The sequence below is a fragment of the Pollicipes pollicipes genome, unplaced genomic scaffold (assembly GCF_011947565.3).
Source record: "Pollicipes pollicipes isolate AB1234 unplaced genomic scaffold, Ppol_2.1 Scaffold_5724;HRSCAF=6776_pilon_pilon_pilon, whole genome shotgun sequence".
NCBI classification, from domain to species: Eukaryota; Metazoa; Arthropoda; class Thecostraca; order Pollicipedomorpha; family Pollicipedidae; genus Pollicipes; species Pollicipes pollicipes.
The window spans coordinates 10,513,385-10,540,051 of NW_023596746.1; the positions used below are offsets into that span (position 1 = coordinate 10,513,385).

The following is a 26,667-nucleotide window of genomic DNA, read 5'->3' on the forward strand; positions in this document are numbered from 1 at the left end:
TGTCAGCGGGTCGGAGGGTCGGTGGGTCGGCTGGTCAGCGGGGCGGCGGGCCGGCTTGTCAGCGGGTCAGAGGGTCGGCGGGTCGGTGGGTGACGTGTCAGCAAGTGGGGCCGTGCTGTGCGAGGAGACCAGCGGCCGCAGACACGTCCGTCCCAGCCCACCATGTCCCAGGAGGACGGCATGCTGGGAGCCGACACCAGGCTCGCCCACACACCGGGGCCACAAATCAAACGGGCAGATAAGCTAACTCTGTGGCGAGGTCCGTTAAAACACGGTATCGCGGGAGGCACTCTGACGGGACGCCAGGTCTGGGCCCGTATCGCTGCCGTCACGGCGACCGTGGGAGGGGCCGGCCCGTCGGCCCTGCCCGGCCGCCGCGGACGCCGGTCAGCCGCGGACGCCGGTCAGACGCTGGTCGGCCGCGGACGCCGGTCAAACGCCCGTCAGATGCCGGTTAGCCGCGGACGCCGGTCAGACGCCGGTCAGCCACGGACGCCGGTCAGACGCCGGTCAGCCACGGACGCCGGTCAGACGCCGGTTAGACGCCGGTCAGACGCCGGTCAGCCGCGGACGCCGGTCAGACGCCGGTCAGCCGCGGACGCCGGTCAGACACCGATCGGCCGCGAACGCCGGTCAGACGCCGGCCAGACGCCGGTCAGACGCCGGTCAGACACCGATCGGCCGCGAGCGCCGGTCAGACGCCGGTCAGCCGCGGACGCCGGTCAGACGCCGGTTAGACGCCGGTCAGCCGCCGGTCAGCCGCCGGTCAGCCGCGGCGCGGGCTGGGCTGGCGGAGTGACACGGTCAGCTGTTCACGGGCCTCAAGCGGAGTGCACAACGAGCCCCGCTGAGAAGAGGGAATGTCTAATGCTGGTATTAATTCGCATGGGGTGATCCCGGTGGTGACGGACCACAATCCAGCAGGCGGGCCAAGAAATGCCCTGCGTCGGATGTGTCAGCACATTTAATTACGATATGAATTTATAAATCAAATATGAGATGCTGTCTATCGGGTGGAGTATTGCGGGATCTTACCAACCGTGAGCCGTTGCCCCTTGAGTCCGAGCTGTCTCTGACCTGTGCTCAGGTAGAGTTTACCTCTGTTGCCATTGCCATATCCGTACACAGTTTAGCTGCGGGACGGGTGTTATGCTCGTGCCGTGTTTGAACGTTCTACGGCTCCTACATGAACACATTGCCGTGTGGTGGTTGTCGTCATTGTTGTGCTGTGTGGTGGTCGTTCAGTATTATATGATACGACTGTTACCGTCTGCATTCACTACGTACGCTGTGACTGCTGTCATTTGTGTGGATTGTTACCCAACGTGAGCGCACGGTTACGTTGACACTGCTTTACTACACAGTCATACACCGTTGCTATGCATGATTCGGTTACGCATTGCATTGTCACCATGTGTGGCTGGGTCACATAGTCCATTGTTACCATGCATGGTTTGGTTACGTAGTCCATTCTTAACATGCATGGTTGGGTCATGTAGACCATTGTTACCATGCATGGCTGGGTTACGTTGTCCATTCTCACCATGGCTGGTTGGGTTGTGCAGACCGTTGTTACCATGCGCGGTTGGGCTATCCGGTACATTGTTACCATTCGTGTCTATGTTATTCGATGCGCTGTTACGGCGCTGGACTGCCTGTTACGGCGCTGGACTGGCTGTTACGGCGCTTGACTGGCTGTTACGGCGCTGGACTGGCTGTTACGGCGCTGGACTGCCTGTTACGGCGCTGGACTGGCTGTTGACTGGCTGTTACGGCGCTTGACTGGCTGTTACGCGCGCTTGACTGGCTGTTACGCGCTTGACTGGCTGTTACGGCGCTTGACTGGCTGTTACGACGGCGCTTGACTGGCTGTTACGACGCTTGACTGGCTGTTACGGCGCTTGACTGGCTGTTACGGCGCTTGACTGGCTGTTACGACGCTTGACTGGCTGTTACGGCGCTTGACTGGCTGTTACGGCGCTGGACTGGCTGTTACGACGCGCGCTTGACTGGCTGTTACGACGCTGGACTGGCTGTTACGGCGCTGGGACGACGGCGCTGGACTGGCTGTTACGGCGCTGGACTGGCTGTTACGGCGCTGGACTGGCTGTTACGACGGGCGGCGCTGGACTGGCTGTTACGGCGCTGGACTGGCTGTTACGGCGCTGGACTGGCTGTTACGGCGCTGGACTGGCTGTTACGGCGCTGGACTGGCTGTTACGGCGCTGGACTGGCTGTTACGGCGCTTGACTGGTGACACGCCTGCGTAATGCCGCCTAAATCTGGAGTTCATTCCTTAATCGGACACCACGTGGCCCCCGTCGTGCCGCTACCGGGAGTAATTCTCGGTAGGTGACATGACGAACTTCCGTGAGATCGTTGACCTGGTATCAGCGGAAATACCGGTATGCTGATAAACCCACAGGCTTAAGCATTCGCAGAATGGATCACTCGATCCTTCCCGTTGCCATGAGTTTCACTTTGATGTGCGAGCGAAGACCTGCACCTTTGTGTCGCCTAACGCGTTTGAACGGACCACGTCCGGAAGGGGCGCTGTCTCGGCTCTCTGGCTTCCTCTCTGTGATGCAACAATCCCGCATGGCATCGCAGCGGCTCGTCATTTGGCGTGACCGGCTGGTGGGGCAGTGCAGGGCTCGCTCGACAGGGCCACATCGGCAGAAGACCTCCCACCTTGCGTTTCGTGGTGGCCGAACCTACCCTCGCGCTCTCGCGTACTTCTCTGACCAGATTAACATCCCGCTTTAATCACGCCATTTTCAAGGTCCGCAGGGAGGAAATCGCTTCCTCTGAGGGGATTTGCGGCCCGCAGCGGGTGATGACGCACAGGCCGGTTTCGTCACGTTTCGGCTCCTGAACAGGCGACGCCGTCGACCGGCGGGTGGGAGGCGTTCCGGCCTGACTCGGCCGGTCGGTGACCTCTGACCCGGTCAGCGGGCCGAGGTCGGGTCGGCGGACCTGTTGTCTCCCCCGCCCCGGCAGCCTGGCCAGTGCTGCATGAGTGGACCGCTGTCGGGGGTGTGGGAGGGATCGCCCCGGTCCGCAGACCCACGCCTCAGCCATGCGGTCAGCGACTCGTTCGCTTGTCCAGATGCCGTTCTCCAGGACGAGTCTGTGGACCGTTTGGTACGGGGCGCCTCGCTTATTGGCCGTGTCGAGGCTGTGCCGTTTTATCAGGCGCGTGAATCGACGCGCTGCTCCTCTGGCGATAAAATGAAGGACAGAAATATGGTAATTCGACATTCGCTACAACCCATCAATATTTTCAGGCCGGCGCTGAGGTGCGATCTAAATCGTTCTGGTATTCTTGCTAATTTCGGTGCTGGCTTGTATTGTCGGAGGACACGTTTCGTGTAGTGCTGGGCGTCTTCCCGGCACGGTCTCTTCGTGGCAGTATCGCACTACTGACGTGGATGCATCACACAATCGCCCACATGGATCGCTCCCGTCATGGACGTAAACGCCGCAGAGACAGCTGTGATCTCGCCATGAATTCCACGGTGGGAGGTGAAGGGCGTGTCCTCACAGACGATCCCGGCCGGCCTGGCAGTCCGTCGCGCCGAGCGCCCACCTGTGCTGTAACAGCGGGGGCGGGCGGGAGGCCTGGCACTCGACGGCGTCTCGTGTGACTACGCTCCGCTGCCCCGGCCTTGGGTCGTCCTCACGACCCATGGGCCCGTCCACGGCGCCGGCCCGCCGGGACCGCCGCCGCCTCCGCCCACCGAGCCCTCGGACCCCACCCCGGACGTGCTGAGTCGTCAGCTGACCTGGCCGTCTTCAGCAATCGCTCGTCACTCCCGCTGGCTGGACCTTGCCGTGGACGTACTGTGACCTTTTCTGGCCCGTCTGCCTCAGCCGGGGAATCGGCTACACGGACGCGGCAGGGCGGCCGTGCTTGGGCGCCGCTGCCGGCGCTGAACACGCACCGCCGGGTCAAAGGGATCACGAGCGGTCGTCGAGCGCGGTGACAGATGAGCCGCCGCGTTGGAGCGGGGTGCGGGACCGGCGTCCCGGCACAGCTGCGCCGCACGGCCGGGCCGGCCCCCGCCGCCGGCGGGGGCCCTGCAGACGGCGCCGCCGGGCTGGGCGGCGTGCTCTCGGGCGCGGTTCCGGCGGCGCGTCGGAGCGCACCGCCAATCGGCCGTGACCAGGCGCGGCCTCACCCGGCAACGGTTGGCCGGGGCGCGGCGCCGGAGATCGCGCTCGCCCGCTGCCAGCCGACGCCACGTGGGCCGGAGAAGCCGCGCGGTCCGACGCCTCCCCTCCCAGGCGCGAGGTTGGCCCGTGCTCACAGTCGGCCGCGTAATTCCCGCCTGCGCCGCACAGCTGCCTTCAGTCCGCGCTGATCACCTTGTCACTCTCCGGTGATCCGCACTGGTTCAGAGGGCCGCCGACGGCGGCTCCTCCCGCGCCGGTGCAGCTGAGGTGCACGTGGCGGCCTGGGGGCTCGGCTCGCTCCGTTACCCATCTCGGCGGCGGACCCGCGCCGTCCGGGGCATGCCGATACCATCGGCGAGCCGTGCACGGCCGGCGGGAGCGCGCCACGTGAGCGCCGCCCGTTACGCCGCGCTGACCGCCGATCGTTAACGGCGTGCCCTTTAATTGGCGCGGCCGTAAATTTCGGTGGGTTAGCCGGCCGACTCTGTCGGCAGGGACGACTGGCATCGGGTGGGCGGCTGCCTCACGCGGCGGCGCTGCTCAGCTTAGGTCGGGACCCGGGACTGCGCTCGGTGTTACTGGGGCTGGCCGAGGTAATGGCCCATGGTCAGGTGCTGACTCCGCCCCTGCCGGGCCAGGTGGTCTCTGACTGCCGCCCTGGCCAGCATTCCTGGAATCCAGCGGCCGGTACTGTCTCAGACGCCCCGCGGAACACGGAGCGTTTAGCGCGGCTCTAGACACTCCGCCGTGACGCCGCCCGCCTCTCGCCGTTCGGCAGGTGTCCGTGCGCTGCAGAACCGGATTCGGACCGGATCCGGATCTGGTGTTGCCCGGTCGCGGTCCGGTCTGGTCCGGATCGGGAGACGATGGATCGAGTCGGCGTCCGGGGTGGGCCAATCGCGGTCCGGTCCGGATCGGGAGACACGCGTTTGTCCCCGCTGCCGGCTGTATTCATAACGTCATTTGTATTCCAATGGCCTGCTAACCGCCCGTCGACTGTGGAGTGGGCATACCGTTTGCTGTTACACTGGGTGATTATGACCGTGTTTGGAGCTGTTTAAAATGAAAATGTGGTCGGGCGCCCAAACTGTTATATGCATGCACATAACGTTTGGCCAACGTCTGGTGTGCTGGCCTCGTGTCAGGATCGTTTTTGTGGTCTATTTAGAACTATTCAGAACGCTCTGTTCACGTCGTGAATCGGAGCTGGGACTCTTTTATCGGCACGTCGTGGTGACTTGCGCTTTGACTGTTTGCTGGATGGAGGCTTGGATTTAAGTTTTTCTATCACTAGACTACCTATTCATGCTCTGCTGGAAGACGATGAAGCCACAGAAGGGCCTGAGGTCAAGAGTCACGCCGCTCTGGGAGTGTCTGCCTCCTTACACGTCCGAGCAGAGCCGCGGTGCGAATGTGATGAATGCGCCCGGGCAATCGATCACCGCCCAGCGACCAGCTAGATCTGGCCCAGCGCCGGAGCGATGTGATCCAGCACCGGAGCAATGTGATCCAGCGGCCAGCTAGATCTGGCCCAGCGCCGGAGCGATGTGATCCAGCGCCGGAGCAATGTGATCCAGCGGCCAGCTTGATCTGGCCCAGCGCGGGAGCGATGTGATCCAGCGAGCCGGGTCTGCAGACAGCACAGCCTTGCCTGGCACTGTGTGCCCCGCCGTCGGTTGGCAAGGCGCAGCCGGAGCGCGACGTCCACAGAGGCGTCGGCCGCCGGTAGCCAGCAAGAAGCGGGCGGGATGGCTGATGGATGGATGGATGGTGGGCCGGTCCTGCCGACTGCGGCCGCTACGCCTGCCGTCGTCACGCCCGTTAGTGACGGCATTGGGCCGTCGTGTGTCGCTCCCTTTGTCACAGTTTCCACTGTCGTCCTTGGTCATGGAGGAAGCGGCAGGCTATTTAGTTTTGCTCTCCTGGTTTCGGTTGTTAGCTGATTCGGGCGTCTTTTATCATCGGCCTGTGCCGCGACCTCAGGGCGATAAAGGTGCTGCTCGGAATTTCCGCCAATGGCTGATGTACTTTTTGCTGTAGCTCATGGTTATGGTCATGATTGAACATCGCTCAGAGTCGACATGAGCATTAGTCATGCGTCGAGCCCTCCGAACGAGATGCTTCTTTGGCGGTGATGTTCCGTAGGGAGTCGGGAGTGCGGTTCGCTGAGCCGTAATTTCGCTGCCTCGGCCGTCTCCGTAAACGTGTCCTCAGCTGTCATTGCAGGCGACAGTGCCCGTGGCGGTAGCGCCCGTGCGGCAGTACCCGTGCGGCAGCGCCCGTGCGGTAGCGCCCGTGCGGTAGCGCCGTGCGGGATGGCCCGTATGGCAGCACCCGTGGCGGCAGCGCCCGTGCGGCAGCGCCCGTGTGGCAGCGCTCGAGGCCCGTGCGGCGCAGTGCAAGCGTCCCGCACGCTGTCCCCGCCTGGGGACGGTGCCGGCCCTGCCTGTTCGGCCATGTTCTGCGGGACGTCTGCAAGGCCAACGGGTGACACGGAGAGGCCCGGCGCCCGCGTCGCTGCTCGGTGCCGGGCGGCGCCGACCGCAGACCGTCCCGACCGCCGGCCGCCCGCTCGTCGGCACGTGTCGGCCGTCCGACAGAGGCGACAGCCAGCCGGGAGGTGTCTGGCGGCGGCTCAGGCGGAGCACGAGGTCCAGGAGAGGTGTTGACGGGGAGCCGGCACGAAGCGACCCTGACGAAAACAGCGGCTGGGAGTGTTTTTGACACGGATGAAGGTGGTTAAGGGCCCTTATAAGGCAGAGCCGAGAAGAAAAGCTCTTTCAGAAAGGGAGGCAAGTTTGAGGCAAGCGGCATATAATCATGTTCACATGCACATACATTCGAAATTCCTTAACGTGAAACTGAGTTCTCCCCCCTCCCCCTCCCCGCTTCCTCCTTTAACAAGCTGACCAGAACCTCCCAACTTGGGGCTGAACTCCCCAAACAGAAAGGTCACTCAGCCTAGAACATCGTGCTCTTGCAGAATTTAATAAATACAGGCTAGGGTGGGAACGGCATGGACAAGCACATGTTAAGTACAATGACTTTATCATAAGTTGTGTGAAGTGGCCATGTTCCGGATCAGGCGCCCTCCCCTATGTACCCCCCCCCCCCCCCCCTGCAGTGGCCGAGCGTTAGCGCCTCGGGCTCCATCCGTGGGGATCCGGGAACCATTATTTTCATACTCTTCTTATGACTCTTCTACTTAATCCCTAGACCCTTCAATGCATACGCCCTGTATAGGGCACGTAAATGTTAGATAAAAATTGCGTATCATAGTTGCTGTTCTTTTTCTTTGTAGCAGTTTGGCTAACATATCACAGTGCCTGGCGACTCCCTGGTAAAAATAGTGAACTATGGGGACACATCTGCCCTCTTTCCGCTCAAACACTGGACGCTGACTGGTGGAACTCCCCCAGGAGACAACTCGCGAGACCTCATTTCATCCAGGAGTCCCCCGATAAAGATCCGCCCTCCACCAAGGCCCGTATCACCTCCAGTGTCGCCTGGCAACGCTGACCGGGCCTGACCGGGATCCCGGGGGCGGGCCAGGTATCGGCACGCCGCACGGCCGCGGCAGGGACCTCCCGCTCGGCCGTGTTCAGCCGCCGGTGCTGAGGCTCTGTTTAGCGGGTACAGTTTACTGAACGGTATGGGCCGTTGTTTGTTGAACCCGGGCCCCGGTGGCCGGTGCGCCCGACAAAGGCTGCCGCTCCGCTCGCGGGGCGCCGCTCTGTGGCGAGCAAACGACGCCAAAACGGCTGCATACTGGGGCGCTCTTCGTGTTGACTGCTCGCCCTTTGGCACTAAACGGCATGTTGAATTATATTTCCCGTTTGTAGAGAATGTTTTTATGCTCGTTCACGGGCTCATCTCTGGTGTGCACTCGCTGCCGAGTACTTGCATCATTTGCATGCAGCTCCTTGAGTGGAGCAGTGTGCCAAGGCACCTGGGTGCAGGTCTGACCCGTCGCGTATCATAAAAGCACGGTGACGCCCGCCTTGCAGGGTTTTGTAAACCTTGCAAAGTTGATTCATGGTTCTCAGTGTCACACACGGCGTGGTCATGTCCCACCACCAGCTGTGGTCGCGGCGCCGGCGTCCCACCACCAGCGGTGGCACTGGACGTCCAGCATGCGTCAGCGCGCGTGCCATTGACGTGCCATGGTACGTCAATGTGCGTGCCGCGCCATGTTCGGCGTCCGATTGAAGTGCCGCGGCGCGTCCGGAATATTCAAGGGAGAATGTCGGCGGCTCCCTGTGATCTATCTCCGGAGACGCGCCGGCCACAGGCCCTCCAGACTGGGCCTTTTTGCCAGCGTCCGCCTGATCTGGGCCCGCTGTGCCCGGACCAAGCTCGCACGCCGGGTGAGGACACGGCCGTCCGCTATCAGTACAGGTTTGAAACCTTCTCCCGGTCTTACGCTTCCGGCACTGCTGCACGGTCATGCACCGCAAGAGCTGCTCCCCAGAGGGGCGGACGGCAAGCTCGGCCCCTCTGTTGGGACAGCCAGTCAGGGGCCAGTCGGCCTGGTCTGAGGACAGGGAGCCGTGGCGTGCGCGGTTGTGTCGGCCGTCGCCGCGACCGACGCCGTGGCGTCATCTGTTGTCGTCCGGGCGCCGCCCTGCCATGAGCCCGGCGGCCCTGCAGGGACCGGTTCGTCGGATTGATGCAGCCGGCGCGAGGCCGGCGGAGGCGGCCACGGTCACCGCCGCTCAGCGGCGCCGTCTGACCACGGCGTGCTTCCGCTGAGGCCGAGCCTAACCTCGGCTAAAACTGATTGTGTTCGGGGAACCCGCTGCTGACCCCCGAGTAAACCCGGCAGTGGCAGACGGTAAGCTTGTGGTCACATATTTTCGGTTGGAGAGGAGTTTTAAGAATTGATGCGACTGTTTTGTGGCAGGCTGGGCCTAGCTCCTGGGAAACGTCAGTGACAGAATGGCAGCATTACGTTGATGTAATTGGCTGCAGCTATCCGTTACTATACACCAATTTCAGTTACGTTCATATAATTGACTGCATCTGTCCGTTGCGATACACCAGTACCACACAAATTTTCCTTTCCACCACACCAGTATTTATTGAAAACTGGTGCAATGCAAGCGCCGTTTTGCGATGCCGGCGCTTCATTTTAAGTATGTGTCTAAGGTGATGTCACGCCTGCCGGGCCCTCGGGAGGTGACTGTCAGCGGCAGCGGTGGCCCAGCCGCCGTGTCCGCGCCCGGTCTGCGTGCGGACACGGCTGGCGTCCCCGCTCTGTTGCGCCTGGCCGAGCGGGCGGCCGCCGCGGGCTCACCTCGTCTGTGGTCGGCTGTCGGCGGCTGGCTGCTGGGCCGTCCACTCCGATCACATGTATGCGAACCGCCGGGTCGGCCGGGAGGAGCGCGCGGCGCACCGTTCAGACTGCGACTGGCCTCCGCACCGCGCCGTCTCCGGCCGCCACCCCCGGCCGGGCCACAGACTGGTCCCTCCCGCCTCAGGGCCACTGATGGATCGATCCCTTCCGCCTCAGGGCCTTTTGATGGACCGATCCCTTCCGCCTCAGGGATACTGATGGACCGATCCCTCCCTCGTCAGGGCCACTGATGGATCGATCCCTCCCTCCTCAGGGCCACTGATGGATCGATCCCTCCCTCCTCAGGGCCACTGATGGGCCGATCCCTCCCTCCTCAGGGCCACTGATGGGCTGATCCCTCCTTCCTCAGGGCCACTGATGGATCGATCCCTCCCTCCTCAGGGCCACTGATGGGCCGATCCCTCCTTCCTCAGGGCCACTGATGGATCGATTCCTCCCTCCTCAGGGCCACTGATGAACCGATCCCTCCCTCCTCAGGGCCACTGATGGACCGATCCCTTCCTCCTCAGGGCCGCTGATGGACCGATCCCTTCCGCCTCAGGGCCAATGGTGGACCGATCCCTTTCGCCTCAGGGATACTGATGGACCGATCCCTCCCTCGTCAGGGCCACTGATGGGCTGATCCTTCCGCGTCAGGGCCACTGATGAACCGATCCCCCCCCCCATCCACCCCCAACGCCTCAGGGCCGCCCCGGAGATCGAGACTGGAGCAGGTTCAATGACACAGGGCAACTACAGAGTAACCCTCAAAGTTAGTAAGACTTGTGCGTTTCGTTGTATCCCTAGTGAATGGGCCCAACATTGCACCTTTTTGTTTTATCTCCTGTAAGGGTGTTCAGTGCTGATGTATTAATGTGTTGTTGGAATCGGAAATATTAAGTTAAGAGCTTGTTGTTTCTCCAATAAATTTGAAGCGAGTATAGTCGTCATGAAAGTTTTTTGTAGCATCGCCGATGCGCTTGAATGCCGCGTTGTCACATAGTCGAATAATCAGCCCAATTTATTTTGAAGGTAATCAGCTCTAAACGACAATTATTTTTCCCAGGGATGCTTCTTCCTTTTCAGTTGGAATGGGGGACAAGCTTCAGCTCCTCTCCTCCCCCTCCCAAGTTACATTTCTCGCTACAGCCCCCCCCCCCCCCCCCTCCTCCCTCCAACTTTGATAAGGTAGCGGGCTAAATCCTTGAAGAAAGCGTTTTTTGCCGTGTTATGGAAATATGTCACTTTTTACTGTGCAGTCCTCTTCCCCCTTCCTCAAAATTCATTTTGCGGAACTACGTCCCTGTTCAAGCCACGTATAGCAGTTGCATTTGGCCCAGGATGATAGCCTGTTGTGCATAAACGCAGTCCCCTGCGGTTGGCCTGGGTTTCGTTTCATACGCGCTGAAATAATCTGACGATTGCTCCACCGCCAAATGTCATGCCGCCTTCTAGACTCTGACGTCGTTTTCCGTGTTTTTTTTTTTAACGGTGGGGTGAGAACTCCGCCGTGGCAAGCGTCTCTTGGGAACGAGTGCGAGCGACGAGGCTTGCATATTTCAACCATGTATGCATACGTGGTTGAAATATGTAGCCTCGTTCCGGATCCCTGGCATGCGAAATTTGGGAATATCTGAAGCAAGACTGCGCTTTTGCGAGCTGATGATACCAATTAAGGATGGGGTTTTCATTGCACACTAGGCACAGGCCCGGAAGCTACCACGTTATGGGTTTCGGGGACTCGAGCCCCCCCAACACCCACTACGTTTGGACAAATTTAGCTTAAAGCTTAGTGACCCAAGCAAGAAACGAACTGAAATGCCTCGGACTCTCCTTCCCCTCCCCTTAACCCTGGACAAGTTGTTGCCCTCCCGGCGTTTGGTATTCCATTGTCTTAGCCACTATTGTTAGCAGATGCCTTGAACTGCCAGGGGAAGCCAAAAGTTCGTGCTGTCGGGCACTTTGTCTATCTTAGTGATTTGTTTTAATCTAGGCATGTCAGGCCTGCTTCCTTTAAGACTTGGTACGTTTTTGTCTGCTGTGCTGCCACGCAAATTGCAATCAAGTGATCGGTTGACCATTGGTGCTTTAGGGTACGCTGACAGCAGAGACGAAGTTAAGATCGTAAGGCTTTTTCAACCTTGAGAGTTAGGTGGAGATCACCTGAAAATGAACATCTAATAGAATATACTTCGCAGCACCTGGCTGATGTATGGGCCGAGGTGCAAAGGTCCCTCCCACTTCTCACTGGGTTTGGGTGGTTGTTCGGTGCCTGCGGCGTCTAGTGTCGCACCTTTGGTGGCCATACAGCCGGCATGTGATCACGCCTCCGCTGGCGCATCATCCTTTGGTGGCCATACAGCCGGCATGTGATCACGCCTCCTCTGGCGCATCATCCTTTGGTGGCCATACAGCCGGCATGTGATCACGCCTCCTCTGGCGCATCGTCCTTTGGTGGTCATACAGCCGGCATCTGATCACGCCTCGTCCGGCGCATCATCCTTTGGTGGCCATACAGCCGGCATGTAATCACGCCTCCCCTGGCGCATCATCCTTTGGTGGCCATACAGCCGGCATGTGATCACGCCTCCCCTGGCGCATCATCCTTTGGTGGCCATACAGCCGGTATCTGATCACACCTCGGCTGGCGCATCATCCTTTGGTGGCCATACAGCCGGTATCTGATCACACCTCGGCTAGCGTATCGTCAGCACTGGCGCGCTCAGGGGGGGGGGGGGGTCGTGAGTTTGTTGCTCAACGACGCTCTCAAACGACCGGTCAGTGCGCGAACGCTTCAGCGCGGGACAGCGGCCTGCCTTCCGGTCCGTCGCTGATGCCGAGTGGCATTGTTGTACAGCGTGGTGCGTTTTCCGCCGGCAGCTGACGCTCAGAGATAGTTGCCGGTGTGTGTTTGTTTAGCCGATTCAATGACACTAGCAACGGCACAAGCAATCAAAATGATGCTCTCGCTGTTCTTTCTCCTCCATCGCACACTCAGAGTGAGTCAGGCGCTCCTGTACGATGGATTCCACTCACGTTATGAGCCTGCATGAGCAGGACCACTGTCGTCCCTTCGTTGCTGACCGGCCGGGGGTCTTGATGCGTGGCATAACTCATGCTGCAAACGGTTAGGCACGCTACGTTTCGGGCATGATAAAAATGCCGAATGTTCAAGATTTCGGCCCACGACCTTGTGTGCACTTGGCAGGGGTTGCACTTTCACTCACACGTCGTGTGAACTCGCAGTATTTCATGGCCGCTCCTATCGGAACTAATCGGATGTTGAAGCCATCCCGGACCAACGTGACACGATAAGACGGTTGTGGCCGAGCGCCTTCAGTGAGCTGGTCAAAGTGGTAATACTTTGCACCCATGTGTCCGGTGTACCTCACTTATTGTCGTGAGGCTCGTATCATCCGTGAATGTGTGATCCGTTTCAATCACGTTTAATATGTCTGGCTCAATGCTTCACCGGTCCGTTACTCATGCGAGCGACGTTTGGTCGTGAGAGCCGGGTCCGTCGCTCGTTCAGTGGTTGTGCATAAGCTGGCTCGCCTGCTTAAATACAAGTGGACTCAACAAGGTAGCGCTTGTGGGGGAATGCACATCATAGTTCCGGGGTTGTGCCGAAAATAAGCTTGTCTCATCACAGCGCTGGAGGGTGTCGCGGCTTCGGCACTAGTTTAAGCATCAGCGACCTGTTTATGAGTTCCTATTGCGGTCAAATGTGTAAAGAAGGTGGTAGATGGGGCGTGGTTGGTGGGTATTGAGCACTTTGAAATGTTGCTTTCTGCGTAACGTCTTAGGTGTCATGCTTAATTCCGCAAGATGTAAGGGACTTGTCTCCGTCCCTTTATGACAGAGCACATGTCAATTAAATGTGTTTTATTATATTTGGCGGTAGGTTCATAATTGTGCTCGTATCTCGTTCTGAAGCACCTCATCCTCTCCGAAATGAAAAACGAAAAGGTATGAATGGTTGCGTTAATTTTTCAGAATGCATTACTGCCGCGGAGCTATTGTGGCCCTAGCAGCAAAATGTTCCTTGTGGATCAAGAGCGCAGCCGTGAGGAAATCAGCTTTTTCTCGGACACGATACCTTGACTTCGCATTCGTCAACGAGCTGCGTTTGTTGCGATGGTGGAGGGCACTCAGGTCCCTTTGACTGTGGTTATCGCCACGTCGGCAGCGCTGGGAGTCATTGCTTCGTTCGGTCGGACTCCGGACGTTTATGTAGATGAGGAAACAACGTGCCATGAAAGTCTGTGTCCTACGCAATAGCTTTTAGCAACATGTTCTGTCTCAGTAGTAGATGCAGAACAGTGGAGTGGTGCTACATCTAGGCGATGGCTTTGTCGGCACTAGGGGTCCTTACGCTGAAAATATTGGCCTTCATTTCACTATGATGCACTGGTTAACCGAGCTCGTGAGGCGGTCATAAGAATACATTATGAGAATGCACGACGCTTCAAGGCAGCGTCCATGGTAAGTCGTGACCATCAGACCAATGTTCATGGCCACTGACGAACACCGCACGTCGAGTACTCTCGTGCTATGTTCTGATGATCGTTTGATGTCTTAAGAGCTCCCATGAGGTCTTTCTTGTGAGCTCACATCGCCGAAAAACCATAGGCTTGAGGCCTTTCTTGTGTGCACGATTGCCTTTTTCAGGTAGGCGTACTCCAAGCATGTTCAACGTGAAATCGAGTTCACATTTTTCATTGCACTGAACTTTTATCAAGTCTGTCATCGACAGCTGCAAAAGCAATTCATCTTCCGCTCAACAAAAATTGGTTTAAGCTGCTGGATACAGCTAAGACACTTGCATGACGTCTGTGATGTTGGCTGTTATGTATGAAGTGTGAAGGCTCGATGATGTATGTTATCGGTGCTCGAGGGAATCTTGGTAGTTTTTGGTGTTGGTTATCGCGCTTTGTGCATTCCATCCTCTAATGTTTCTGGAGTTTCCATGTACGGGTCAGCTCTTTGAAAAGAGGGCGGACTCCTTAAGAGTAGACTGAACAGTGAATACCATCGAGTCCGCGGATTTGCGCCTCTCCTTTGCATGTCTGCAATGTACTTAGCAAGCATATGGCATCAGTAATTTAAAACCCGCTGTCCTTAAACCTTAAACCGTTGTTTTGTACTGGTCGGAGCGCTTCGCCCGTTTTATGGCCTTGGTGGCTGCTGAATGTGTCCCGCGGTAAGCTGGCTGATGACACGCGTCGCATATGTGGCGCTGGCCAGCAAAGGCCTGCCGCGCTGCACCGCACTCAGTTGCACACGTGCGATGCAAAGGTTGACTATGCGTGACAGTATACCTAGCCTGACAAAGCGCCTCAGAAGCGGGGAAGCCGACCTGTTCGGCTGTGCTGCTCCGCCGGCTCGCGCCCGGCTGGACGGCCTCCCATTGGCCGGGACGTTCTGCGGTCTGCGCTGACGGCGTGCCGTGACAGCACGGATGGCGTGGCAGCTGGCTGCTGCTGCGCTGGCTTTCGCCACCAGCACCGGGTTCCCAGCGTGTTGGATGACGGCTGCGGCGCAATTGACGCGTCGTTTCAAGAGGTGCCTGGCGGTGTGGACGCGCGCGCCCGCAGTGCGAAGGCGCGGTTGCTTGTTTGGTTTGGGAGTAACCTACGCGTGCAACCGCCGAAGTGACTTAAGTTCTCATCCCCGTGGCGAAGACTAGGTCCAGTTAGTCCGGCCCTGTGTTGCAGTTGCTCTAAATGGTGCTGGGTGTCAGAGCAAAAGACGTCATAGAGACCCATATGACTTCACTAAATCCCAGGGAAACCCAAAGCAACTGAAAACGCAATGTGCCCTTCAGAAGGGCACCGTAAGTTTGGGGAGCCTTAAACTAGGCGTCCGAAATCGTTCATATCAGGCGTCATTTGCTGCCAAAAATCTTGAATTGTGATGGACGGCAGCCTGTCTGTTCCTGTGCTCCATGTGGTGGTAGATGACTGCTGGAGAGTGGTGAGCTATGACTCGCCCGTGTCCGTGTTGCAGGTGGTCTGAATGGTGGGCTATGACCCGTCCGTGCCCGTGTTGCAGGTGGTCTGAATGGTGGGCTGTGACCCGTCCGTGTCCGTGTTGCAGGTGGTCTGAATGGTGGGCTATGACCCGTCCGTGTCCGTGTTGCAGGTGGTCTGAATGGTGGGCTATGACCCGTCCGTGCCCGTGTTGCAGGTGGTCTGAATGGTGGGCTGTGACTCGTCCGTGTCCGTGTTGCAGGTGGTCTGAATGGTGGGCTATGACCCGTCCGTGTCCGTGTTGCAGGTGGTCTGAATGGTGGACTATGACCCGTCCGTGTCCGTGTTGCAGGTGGTCTGAATGGTGGGCTATGACCCGTCCGTGTCCGTGTTGCAGGTGGTCTGAATGGTGGGCTATGATCCGTCCGCCGCGCAGCTGAGCAGCTGGCAGCATGGCCTGGCCGGCGCCTCTTCTGGGTTCTTCACGCGGCTTTGCTGCCAGCCCCTGGACGTGCTCAAGATCAGGTTCCAGGTCAGCACTTGGTTAGGATTCGGGCGTGGTCAGTCCCCAGACGGCTTTGCTTGCGGATTCTGTTTGATCAGACTCCAGGTTAGTCTATGTCAGGTCATGACCCGGGTCTGATGTGTCTCTTGGTCATCGTTGGCCCCGGATTTAATATTGAGGGGTTAAGTTTCAAGTCTCGAAGTATCCGGATCCAATCACGTTCCAGGTCAGTGTAACTGTAGGATCCTTGCCTAGAAACACTACGGCAGTCTGTGAGATTTCGGGTCTGATTCCTGGTCAGGCTCATGGATAAGGCTCAGAATGGTTCTACGGCAAGCTATGACATTTCTGATGTGGTTCGTGATCAGGCTCCTGGAAAAGGTTTTATCGAAATTGTCATACCTGTTGCGATGTCCTAGGGCCTTTGCTGCGAGATCGTGATGTTGAAACGTGTGCCAGCCATACGTCGCGCGAGATGGCTTAATGTTCGCCGCTCGTATCCGCACGAGACCTGCCGTTTGACCGCCTGGTCTGCTGACCTGTGGCGTGGCGCGTGCCCTAACCGTGGCCTGACCCGCGCCCGCAGCTGCAGCACGAGCCAGTGCGCCGCTCCGCTAACAGCAAGTACCGCGGAGTGCTGCAGGCTCTGGGCCAGGTGGTCCGGGACGAGGGTGCCTCCGCGCTCTGGAAGGGGCACGTCCCGGCCCAGCTGCTGTCGGTAGTCTACGGCACTGTGCAGGTCAGCCAGCGCGATGTCTGTCCTACTCAGGCTCTTATACGACCCGCTGCTTCGTTGTGCTATTACGTACAATGCGTTGTATGTTTTATGGGACAAATGTGCGCTGCACTCTTTTACAGGCCATGGTTGTGGCGTCAAAGTGGGATTATCATGATGATGCCGTCTGCTGCATTGCCGTGCACAGAATAGCTAAGTATTCTGCACCCTGTGCCTCTTAAATGTTTGAGGTGCATTTGCGGTTATAAAGTGCTGCTATGAAATTATGTATGTCTGTGTCCCTATTGCACCACTTGTCTCTCCTTGCAAAAACAGCGTGAGAATGCTGTACAAGTATTAGCATTTCAAATGAATGGCTACCATCCATATTTTTATGGTTGGTACTGGCCTTGCTTCAGTAGACAAATATTTGCATCGATGCTAGGAATGAATGGTTGCTATCGACTTTGAATGGTTGTGATAATGGTAATGGTAAAAGCATGGTACGCAGCTTTTTGAAAGCGTTTTCAAAGTCCTTGGAATCATCAGTATTTATTTTCAACGTTGGTGATCATGTTGAAATGCGAACTGCGGTGCGTTCAGCCATTGTAAAATCTATCCAATTTAATAGTGCAGCTTGATCTCCACGGTTCGTGAAGCTGACTACCGCAGTTTTAAACACCGACTGCGTGCACTGACAGCGGCGAGCAGATTCAGCATCAGTATTGTATCACTGGTAGCCACGTCATGCCCTTGTCGGAGAAGCAAAATTAGCAGCCAATATCTCGTCTGCGGACTCCGGACTCAGAAGTGGAGATGATAGGTGGGGAGACCGCTGGAGCATGACGGGCAGCAGAATGCGGCAGACGTACCGCATGCATACTGCAGAACGTAACGGGATCGCTTGCAGGAAACGATGTGCGGAGAGCTTCTGCCAAACAGTGGGACATTCTGTTGCGCAATTTGCGGACTGCTCATCTCTCGCATAACTCGTGGTGCATTTCGCGTCCACGTTCCACTCAAATTCCAGGCACGCAGGAACTGAGCCGTGGCTTGTTCGTCGGGGCGGTGATGTATGATCACTTTAACCGGCATAGCTACGTTTTTATTTCTTTTTTTTTTTGAAGATCCGCTTCCGTGGATTGTTCGCTCGCGCAGTCGTGTTCAAGGATAGGTAGGTATGCCGGTTAAAATGGTCATACACCACTGCGCAGCCGAACAAGCCACGAATCAGTTAGTATGTGTCGGTAATTACGAATTTGGATGTGAGTGCTAGCTTCCCATGTTACCACACTTCAGTTGTTCCGTATTTATTAAGTGTTGATTAGGAAGACATGTCGATGTCTGGTGGATGCCATGAAACATTCACTTCTCTTCTGCTCGTCCCGGGGCGTAATTCGAGTGACCAGACCCAGTCGTGAATTCTTGGCATGCGTGTTAAGAGTGTGTACCCGTGTCGGCCGCGGCATAATCCGGAGAGGTCACGCAAACTGGCTGGGGTTGAGGGCCGCGCCATGTCACGCCCCGTCGGAAAAGAGCTGTTGTGTCGTGAGCCGTGTCGGCTGTTGTGCTTCAGCTCACGCCTCCGGACGCTGTAACGCCCTCACAGCTGTCGACTGCCACCATCTGATGGGATGAGCCCGACTCCTCATCCCAGCTTGTCCCTGTTGATTGCGTGAAACACTGCGCGTTTGGTCACGACCGTTGGCTTAGTCTTATATTGTTGAGGAGCCACGTCCCGCTGTCGCTGCCACAGCAAAACTGCGTTCTTGTGCCGGGGTTTCACCAGTCAGTGCGTCTTTATCAGCCCGGCGCCGCCTCAGCAATGAGCTGTTTGATATCTAGACAAGGTGGTCTCAGCCAATACTGTCAATCAGTCAAGTAATGAATAATCGACAGCGCGGCCGCGCCTGACAGCGTTGCGCAGCGTATCCCACTGTTGCTAGCCGCAGTCAATGCCAGCTGATCTCGGCACGTGCGGGACCTTTTCTTAGATGGCAGTTCTCGAAATGTAGTGGACGCATGCAGGTCTCAGACTTATCTATCTATATATATATATATATATATATATATATATATATATATATATGTATATATATATATATGTATATATATATATATACATGCATATATATATATATATATATATATATATATATATGTATATATATATGTATATATATATACATGCATATATATATATATATATATATATATATATATATATATATATAAGCATTGCTAAAATCGGCATTACAAAAGCGGTCAGCCGGCGGGACTAGAGGTGGGGCAACGCCCTCGAGGCCCTTCGAGTCATGGCGTTCAGGTCAGCGTTAGGGCAGCGACTGGCCAGCTCGGAAAGCAGCATGTGTGCTTTGCACCTGCTGGCGCGGGTCACACGGCTGGGCGGGGCTCTGGAGTCATCATACTCGTACCAGACTCCCAAAAAGGGGTGTTTGCGATAGGTCGTGTAGTGGTCCGAGTACACCACGCCAAAATGGCTGGTCGCGTCGCACAGGTTATGTTTGCAACCTGTTAGTGCGGCAGAGCATATCGACAGAGCATGGCGAAGTCAGCAATGGTATTGAGAATGTCTCTGTATCCTCATCCTGCTGCAGCAAGAACCCTTTCTGGTGCACTGCGGGGTACGTGGGGTCCTTTGAATCAGGAATTTCTTGAAGCACTTGTGACGCTTTTGGCGTATGGAGCACGTTGGCTTTTCTTCTCCGGCAAGCACGTATTCCTTGGCGTAAAGGCCAAAGCTGCCCTTTAATCGCTCCTGGCCTGTCATGGACGGGATTGGCAGGCTCAGGTCCCAGAGCGGGTCAAACGTCGCGGACGCGGGACCGCACACCGTGCGCCGCAGCCTGGACTTAAGCTGTCCGACATAAAGGTCAACGAGCTTAGGGCTTGGGGTTTTGCGGGAAGGGGAATCACTTCCAGGCCTCCAGCGGCTACCGGCTGGTGCTGAAGCTGTCACCGGTGTTGATGGCTATGGGCTTGGTGGTTGTTGACGCGGCTGACGTCATCGTGCAAACCCTCCAGCTAGTACTGAGTGCGTGCTGCTGCTGATAGCCCATGAATCGGTCCGCAAACCGCTGGAATTGTGCCTTTAATGGGGAGGTTGTCAGCGCCCGGTCAGCCTATTGTGGGCTTTTTCACGGGTCTCGCATCAGCGTGGCAAATTATGTGATGAGTGCGCTCTTCATGGCAGAGGTGGTCGTGTTGATGTTTCTCCAGTACTCGTCCCGCAGGATGTAGTCATGCAGGGCGCTGTGCACAAACTCATGTGAAACGCTGTGACCTCGATATTGTAGCCAATTTCAGTCTGCAGTCTGGTGTATAAACTTGGTTCAAAGAGAGACCACTGGGCCATATTAAAAAAACCAGAAACGAAAGCTGTGTGATACTGTCGCATGACAGCAATGTAGTGCGAAATACGCGGGCTTAGGTTTTATGTTTTGTCACAATCGACTGGCCGAAATCCCCGCTCCTGATTTCGTTCTCAACACGGGCCGTGCCAAGCAGCATTAAAGGCATGCTTCGACATTTCAAAGCAGTAATAGTTTTGGGTGTTGGTGGTGGAACTAAGCAAACAGACGCACGCATCAGCTATGCATTGCAGCTCTGCTCCGAAGTTTTGACGTGCACCATGCTCTGCTTATTGTTCTCGGGCATTTGTGTTAACGTGAAGATCTACCTGCGCCACGTGCTGCGTAATGGGTTGTGATAATTGAATAGCCTCTCTATAATTGTACGGATGGTGAGCTTAGCCAAGGAAGCTAGGACATCATAACGGCGCTCATGTCGTGCTTGGGTACCTTAGTCTCTAGATGGCATTGCAGGTTGCTTAACCCGCGGGAAAGCCCAATACATCTGTTATGTGGTCTGCTGAATTTTATACGGGCATACGTCATTGTCAGGTGGTGCACAATGCGAGGATTTCGCATCTAAAACATTCGGGCTCAACGTCTATCAAGCTCTAAAAAAGCACGCGCGCCCGGGTGCCCGGTTGAATAGGATGTCACTTGAGTGGGGATGGGTGGGGCGGGGTCAATATGCCCCTTCGTAAGATCTCAATAGCGAAGAGAGATAGACTCACGGAATACACGGAATAGATAGGCCCGCGTATGTTGAGGTCCCCAGGGTGCGATATGTGGGTCAAATAAGGTCAAACTGCCGGTCAGTGTCCGAAGTTTCCTCAGACCTACTCACAGACAACTACCGTCGACCTGGATACCTCTGCGGAGTAAAAGGTCACTGGTGTTCATTTTAGACCAGTGACCTTATTTGCTCTTGAGAAGGCCAAGGTGACCAAAAACCTTCGAGGCTGTTTTGAGTTTGTATTTCAATAAGCGTCAGGGATGACGCTAGTTTGTATTTTCCAAAGAACAGGTCACTGGCCTCTTCTGACCTTTGTTATGTTCAAATAGCATTGTTTCACCTTCCGGTGATCAACTCGAAATTAGCGTCAAAAGGTATCCTGCAAAGTAAAGTCCCTAGCAAAAAACAGTTTTGTTTAGACTTCGACTTGACTTTTGTTCTTAATCCATTGTCAATGGAACAAGTAATCCTAAATGGAATTGTATAGTTGTCAAAGAGCCCGTCTCAAAGATGTGTCGCTTCATCTAACACTCCGTTGTCGTATCAGATTGACCGATTCCTCAGACCTTGCCCTCGTTGACAGCCATGGCCTGACTTTGACCTACCTTAGGTCAGCGACCTTCCAGATTTCATCTGACTGACTACATTCAAAAGATCGGGCACTGACTTGGCTTCAGCTATGCAAAATTGGGCGAAGTTATATTGAAAAGAACTGTCGGGAGGTCACATTGGTCCCACCAGGTTACGGTGGCATCGCGTATCGCTTGCCAAAAGCGACAGCACTGGATGATGGCTCAAAAGGTAACTTGGACCTAGAGCGGTAGATATGCCTGTGAGACGCCAAAATGGTATGTGTGGTCCCCATAATTGGTGAAATTGAATTACATGGCAGCCAAGGCATTCAGAAAGCTTGCGTCAACAATTGGGCGCCCTGCAGCGTCGGCGGCCGGCGGTCTGTGCCGGCCTGCTAATCAGCGAGATGAGCCGGATTGGCCGGGCCGCGCCGCCGCCGCAGCCGTCCAGATCGCAGACGCTGATGCCGGTAGTAACGGTGCTGCCGCCGCCCCGAAGGATGATCCTGAGGCCGGCTGACACACGCGCCGGCCGCGGCTATCGAGCGGGCATCGGGCGGGGCCGCGGTGGAGCCGCCGCAGAGGCGGTGCGCTTCAGAGACGGGCGGCACGCGCAGCCTCGCCGCGCCGTCCGGCCCCACCGGCGGCCAGCCCGCGGTGGAGCCGCCGCAGAGGCGGTGCGCTTCAGAGACGGACGGCACGCGCAGCCTCGCCGCGCCCCGCCCCGCCGCCCCGCCGCGCCGCGCCGCCCCGCCCCGCCGGCGGCCAGCCCGCGGAGGCGCCTCGGCCACCTGATGACCGATCGCAGGCGATGGAAGCGCGGATTCAGTGGCGTGAAATGTCTGGCGACAGCTTTATCTTTGGCACGCGATGTCTTCATTGGATGGCTTGTGATGTCTGATTTATTGGAATTGACGTGTTTGGTCGGATAGTTTCTTCTTTGGACTGTTGGAGAGAGGCATGCAGTGGATTGTTGATGATTGATCGTAACTCTCACGCCTGTTGTGTCGGACAGAACGGAAACGTGCCGACTTGCCGATAACGTTCTTTGTGATATGTGTATCAGCACTGTTCATCAGTAATGTGTGGGAGCCAAGCTTCAGCAGGCACGGCGGAAGTTCTCCATGTTGGTGTGGGGGAGGGAGCGTGGGCGGTGTAACATTTTTTTTTTTTTACTGGCCATTCAAGTCCTGTGGGGCCCGTGTTGGATTTACAGGTAGCTGGAGAACTCGTCATTCATCCTCCCCTCTGGTTCCCACGTTCTGAGCGCCAACGAGGGATGCAAGTGCGTAATATGATGATGTTTTGCCTACCCAACGGTGACAGCAATGTAACAGGGTGCATATTATTTTGGACTTTGGAATGGCCGGGGCTCAAGTACCTCAATATTCTGCTTATCAACCCTCGCCACACATGGTCAAAACACTCGCCCGACGAGGCGCTAACGTCCCTTCCCTGCCATCTTTCCAACTAATGAAGTTACAGGATGGAAAAACTTCGGTGTTCATTGACTAAGCTATCCGATTGCTTGTTTTGCCTGTTTAATAGGTGACCTGTAAGGTCACGAGAATGATCTTAGTCGGTTGGCGCACAGTGTACGAAATACTCTCGCCAGAATACTTTCAAAACCAAGGCATAAAAAGTAGTTCGCCGCTAGGCTCCAGCTTATTCTTTGCTGCCTCCCGGCTCTGTAGCTTTTCGGGTTTTGGGTCTGGGTCAAGAAGTGACCTCTCAAGTCACAACAATGACACTACGGCTGAAATAATCCTCCGAGTGCGTGATTTATAGCACCACCGCCGGTACGTCGCATACTGAACAAGGTGGGGTCACAGGGAAAGGACCGATGCAGCGGTCACTGTTTAATCAGTCCGACTAAAATGGTTTGACGGAATAATTGAGAGGAGCTGTGGACGGATGTCTGTCTGTCTGTCTATCACGGATGTTATAATGTTTGAGCCGCCGTGAATAATGTAATGCGGCGTGGCAAGATTCTAAGTAAAGTCGAGCAAAGCTAGTATAAACGTTGAAGTGATTCCAACCCAACATGAATCAAATAGGTCATGTTACTTTGGTCATCGACTGTTTTGAAAGTGTTGACAAATTTGTGTCAGTTCCACCTTACGGGTATGTGGCTAATAGCCAAATGAGAGGTGCATTAAATAAGGACGTGAATGAAGCACAATAATGCAAGGTGTAGATGCCGCATACCAGGCGTAGCACAAACAAAACAGTATGCTTGAGGTGCTCAGGTACTTAACCCAGGCACGTGTTAAGTGGGTACGCATTTTCGGCTCGTGTGTTTTTTATATTTCCCACAGACCCAAATTTACACGGACACGATCTTTTGTCTTCATGTATTTAGTGCAGGCGTCTCTATACTTGTGTAATTTAGCAGCATGCCTGTGACGGCAGCAAACCCGCGCTTCCTCACCGAGCGCCGCTTCGGCCGGCGGCGGCGCGTGGCGGTCGGCGCCGACCGGGGGAGGGGTTGGGGGGGGGGGGCGCCCGCGCCTTCCGGCCGGTGTGCCGCCGGGCCGGGCCGCTGACTGGGCCGGGGGTGGCTGACTGGACGCTGAGCGGTGCTCCGGCGGAAGCCGTCGGGCCCCCCGTCATCGGAGCAGGCCCGGCGCCGCGGCCGGCCTCCGCCCGCTGCAGCGCGCCTGCGAATCCTCGCCGCCCCACGCCAAACGGCGGCTGTTCATGGCACGGGGTCAGTGGCTACCGGAGCGGAACCGGCGTATTGTTGGGCGTGAGGGAGCACCGCGCCGTCTGGCTCCCCAGGGGCCTGGGAAGCTCGTGCAGCCACGGCAGCGGTCGCTTTACTCAGGTTAAGGCGTGGGAAGGTTTGGAGGTGGGGCGTCACCAGCGTGGGTAGACAGGCGATGAGACAGCTGTGCTCTCTCTTAGGTAATACTGTTTCCGTGATTTCAACCCTAAAATCCTCGGTTTGCATTCCTTGAAGGCCAAGGCGATGGGCCAACTATGTTCTCCCGTAACTAATACTGTTTTTGCTATTTGAGCTCTAAAATCCCCGGTTTACCTTCCCAGAACATCTAGGCGGTGGACCAACTTTGTTCTCCCTTGGATAATACTATTTCTGTGATTCGAACCCCAAAATCCTCGGTTTGCTTTCCCAGAATACGTAGGCGATGGACCAACTGTGTACTCCCTCAAATGATGCTGTCTTTGCTTTTCGAGCTCTAAAATCCTTGGTTTGACGTCTCAGAACACCTCTCTGAACCTCACAGATCATTGGCTGGACCATGGACGTTAAATTTCGGTGATGACCTTTTTCGGAGGTCATCAAAAATGCGTAATTACCGTGGACACGTGGACCGACACACGTGGACGTGGTTTAGACGATTTGGTCATTAGTTGTATTAGTTTTGGTTATTAGACGACCATTTCTCATAGGAAATACACCACGTTCTCACAGAAGATCATTCTGTAATGCATCTCACCAATTTATCCTGTGATACTTGATGATAAATTTGCACACCGCTTCGACAAGTGAAATGTGAATGTCACCAGTCCTTTTGTCCCAATCCAATAGGTTTCCCTACAACAAGCCACTTAAAATTTTGAACCAACAGTCGTACTTGTTGTTCAAAGTTTATGAGTACGTCGTCAATTTGACTTGCTTACAAACGTACTCGTGTGACTACCTGTGCTGACATATTATGAGTGGTTTGTTGTGGGAAAAGAGATATGTTCATATGCGCAGTACGACAACACGCCTGTACTGCCGCTCGTAGAAACATAAGAAAGCTACAAGGACCTAGACACGTATGTTTACACGTGGACTTAATCTCGCAGATCATCGGTTGGACCGCTGATTTCGCTTCTAGGGCCGAGCAGGCCAGGCCGGAACCGGTGCTTACAGCCTGTAGCACCTGTACATTAGATGTACAGGTGCTACAGGCACCTGCAGTACCTGTCGCCCTTACTGCCGGCCAAAGTAAGGATGAAAACAGGGGGGCCACAGGAAGAAAGCAAAGGAAACCCACTTGACCTGGCCCGCTGGGTGCATCCATCCTCAGTTTGCGTGCTTCGAATACTTCACGCGCGAGCTGCACCAGCTGGCATCGGAGCCATCTGGCGGGACGGCCCTGAGTTTGCACTTCGTGGCCGGTGGCGCTTCCGGCGTGGCGGCCTCCGCCGCCTCGCTCCCCTTGGACGTCGTCCGCACACGCCTAGTGGCTCAAGGTGAACCCAAGGTGAGTCGAATGGTGCGAATGCCCCAGGCGTATGCATGTGCGAGAGAAAGAATGCATCACTTGCAGGTGCGGCACGTATGCGATGACACATGCCAATTTTGGACAAAACGATACCCGAGTGCACTTCGTTGTTTATTCAGTTCCTTCATCATCGATCACGGTTCCAGAACTATTCTCATTAGAGATCGTGTGTATATGTATGCATATATTACACCTTTAATTACGCATGTATGCCAATTGCATTGATATGCAATTACACATATAACGGCACATAAAATTACGCTTAACGTTTTATGTATTGTACCTGCGCGATGCGTGTGGAAAAGGGATGACCAGGGATGCCCTTTAACGTATCGTGCAACTACAGGCAGTGTAGATATAAGCAACAATCTTAACTGGTCGAACTATATCTAGTTTTTCCATAAACAGTAATATTTTCACGATCAAGATCACAAGTGTTGGCCGCGCTGCTGCGTGGCTGTGGCGGCCAGGCCGCTGTTACGCATTCCAGCCAACATGTGTGATGACTGCCATAGAAAGGAATGCCTGACAACAGCCTGGCCGCGAAAGCGGGCTTCACCCCGTGCGTTGGAAGTCACCGTCGACACGTGTGGCGCTGGCGTCCCCCGGCGCCCGGGGCGGCCGGAATCGGTGTCCGGGCCCGGTCCGAGGGGGCTGGGTGGCACCCGTGTACGGGCTGGTCCTCACAGCGGCCAGTCGGCTGAGCGGGCGGCGAACCCTTCAGAAGGCAGGATGCCGAGCGCCGCTGACCGCGTCCACCACACGGTCGCCTGGCGTAGCTGGCGAGAGACACCCGGTGGGGGCTGCAAGAGCCACCGATGCTGCTAAAACGCATGCCAGTCGTGACTGGTTCGACGTGCGACGAGGCGCGGGGTTCAGCGTGACGTCGGTAGTCTCACGCGTGACATCGGTAGTCTCGTGCGTGACATCGGTAGTCTCACGCGTGGCATCGGTAGTCTCACGCGTGGCATCGGTAGTCTTACGCGTGACATCGGTAGTCTCACGCGTGACGTCGGTAGTCTCACGCGTGACATCGGTAGTCTCGTGCGT

The 26,667-nt window shown here is 56.2% G+C and overlaps 1 protein-coding gene across 1 annotated transcript in view; it reads left to right on the forward strand.

The window, feature by feature from the left end:
- Positions 1 to 26,667, forward strand: part of LOC119103640 (mitochondrial thiamine pyrophosphate carrier) — a 49,162-nt gene that overhangs the window by 12,273 nt on the left and 10,222 nt on the right. Inside the window, exons 3-5 of the mRNA XM_037227248.1 lie at positions 15,881 to 16,015; positions 16,575 to 16,727; positions 25,420 to 25,596. Coding sequence (XP_037083143.1) covers positions 15,890 to 16,015; positions 16,575 to 16,727; positions 25,420 to 25,596 — 456 coding nt within the window. The 5' untranslated portion in view covers positions 15,881 to 15,889. The remainder of the gene's footprint in view (positions 1 to 15,880; positions 16,016 to 16,574; positions 16,728 to 25,419; positions 25,597 to 26,667) is intronic.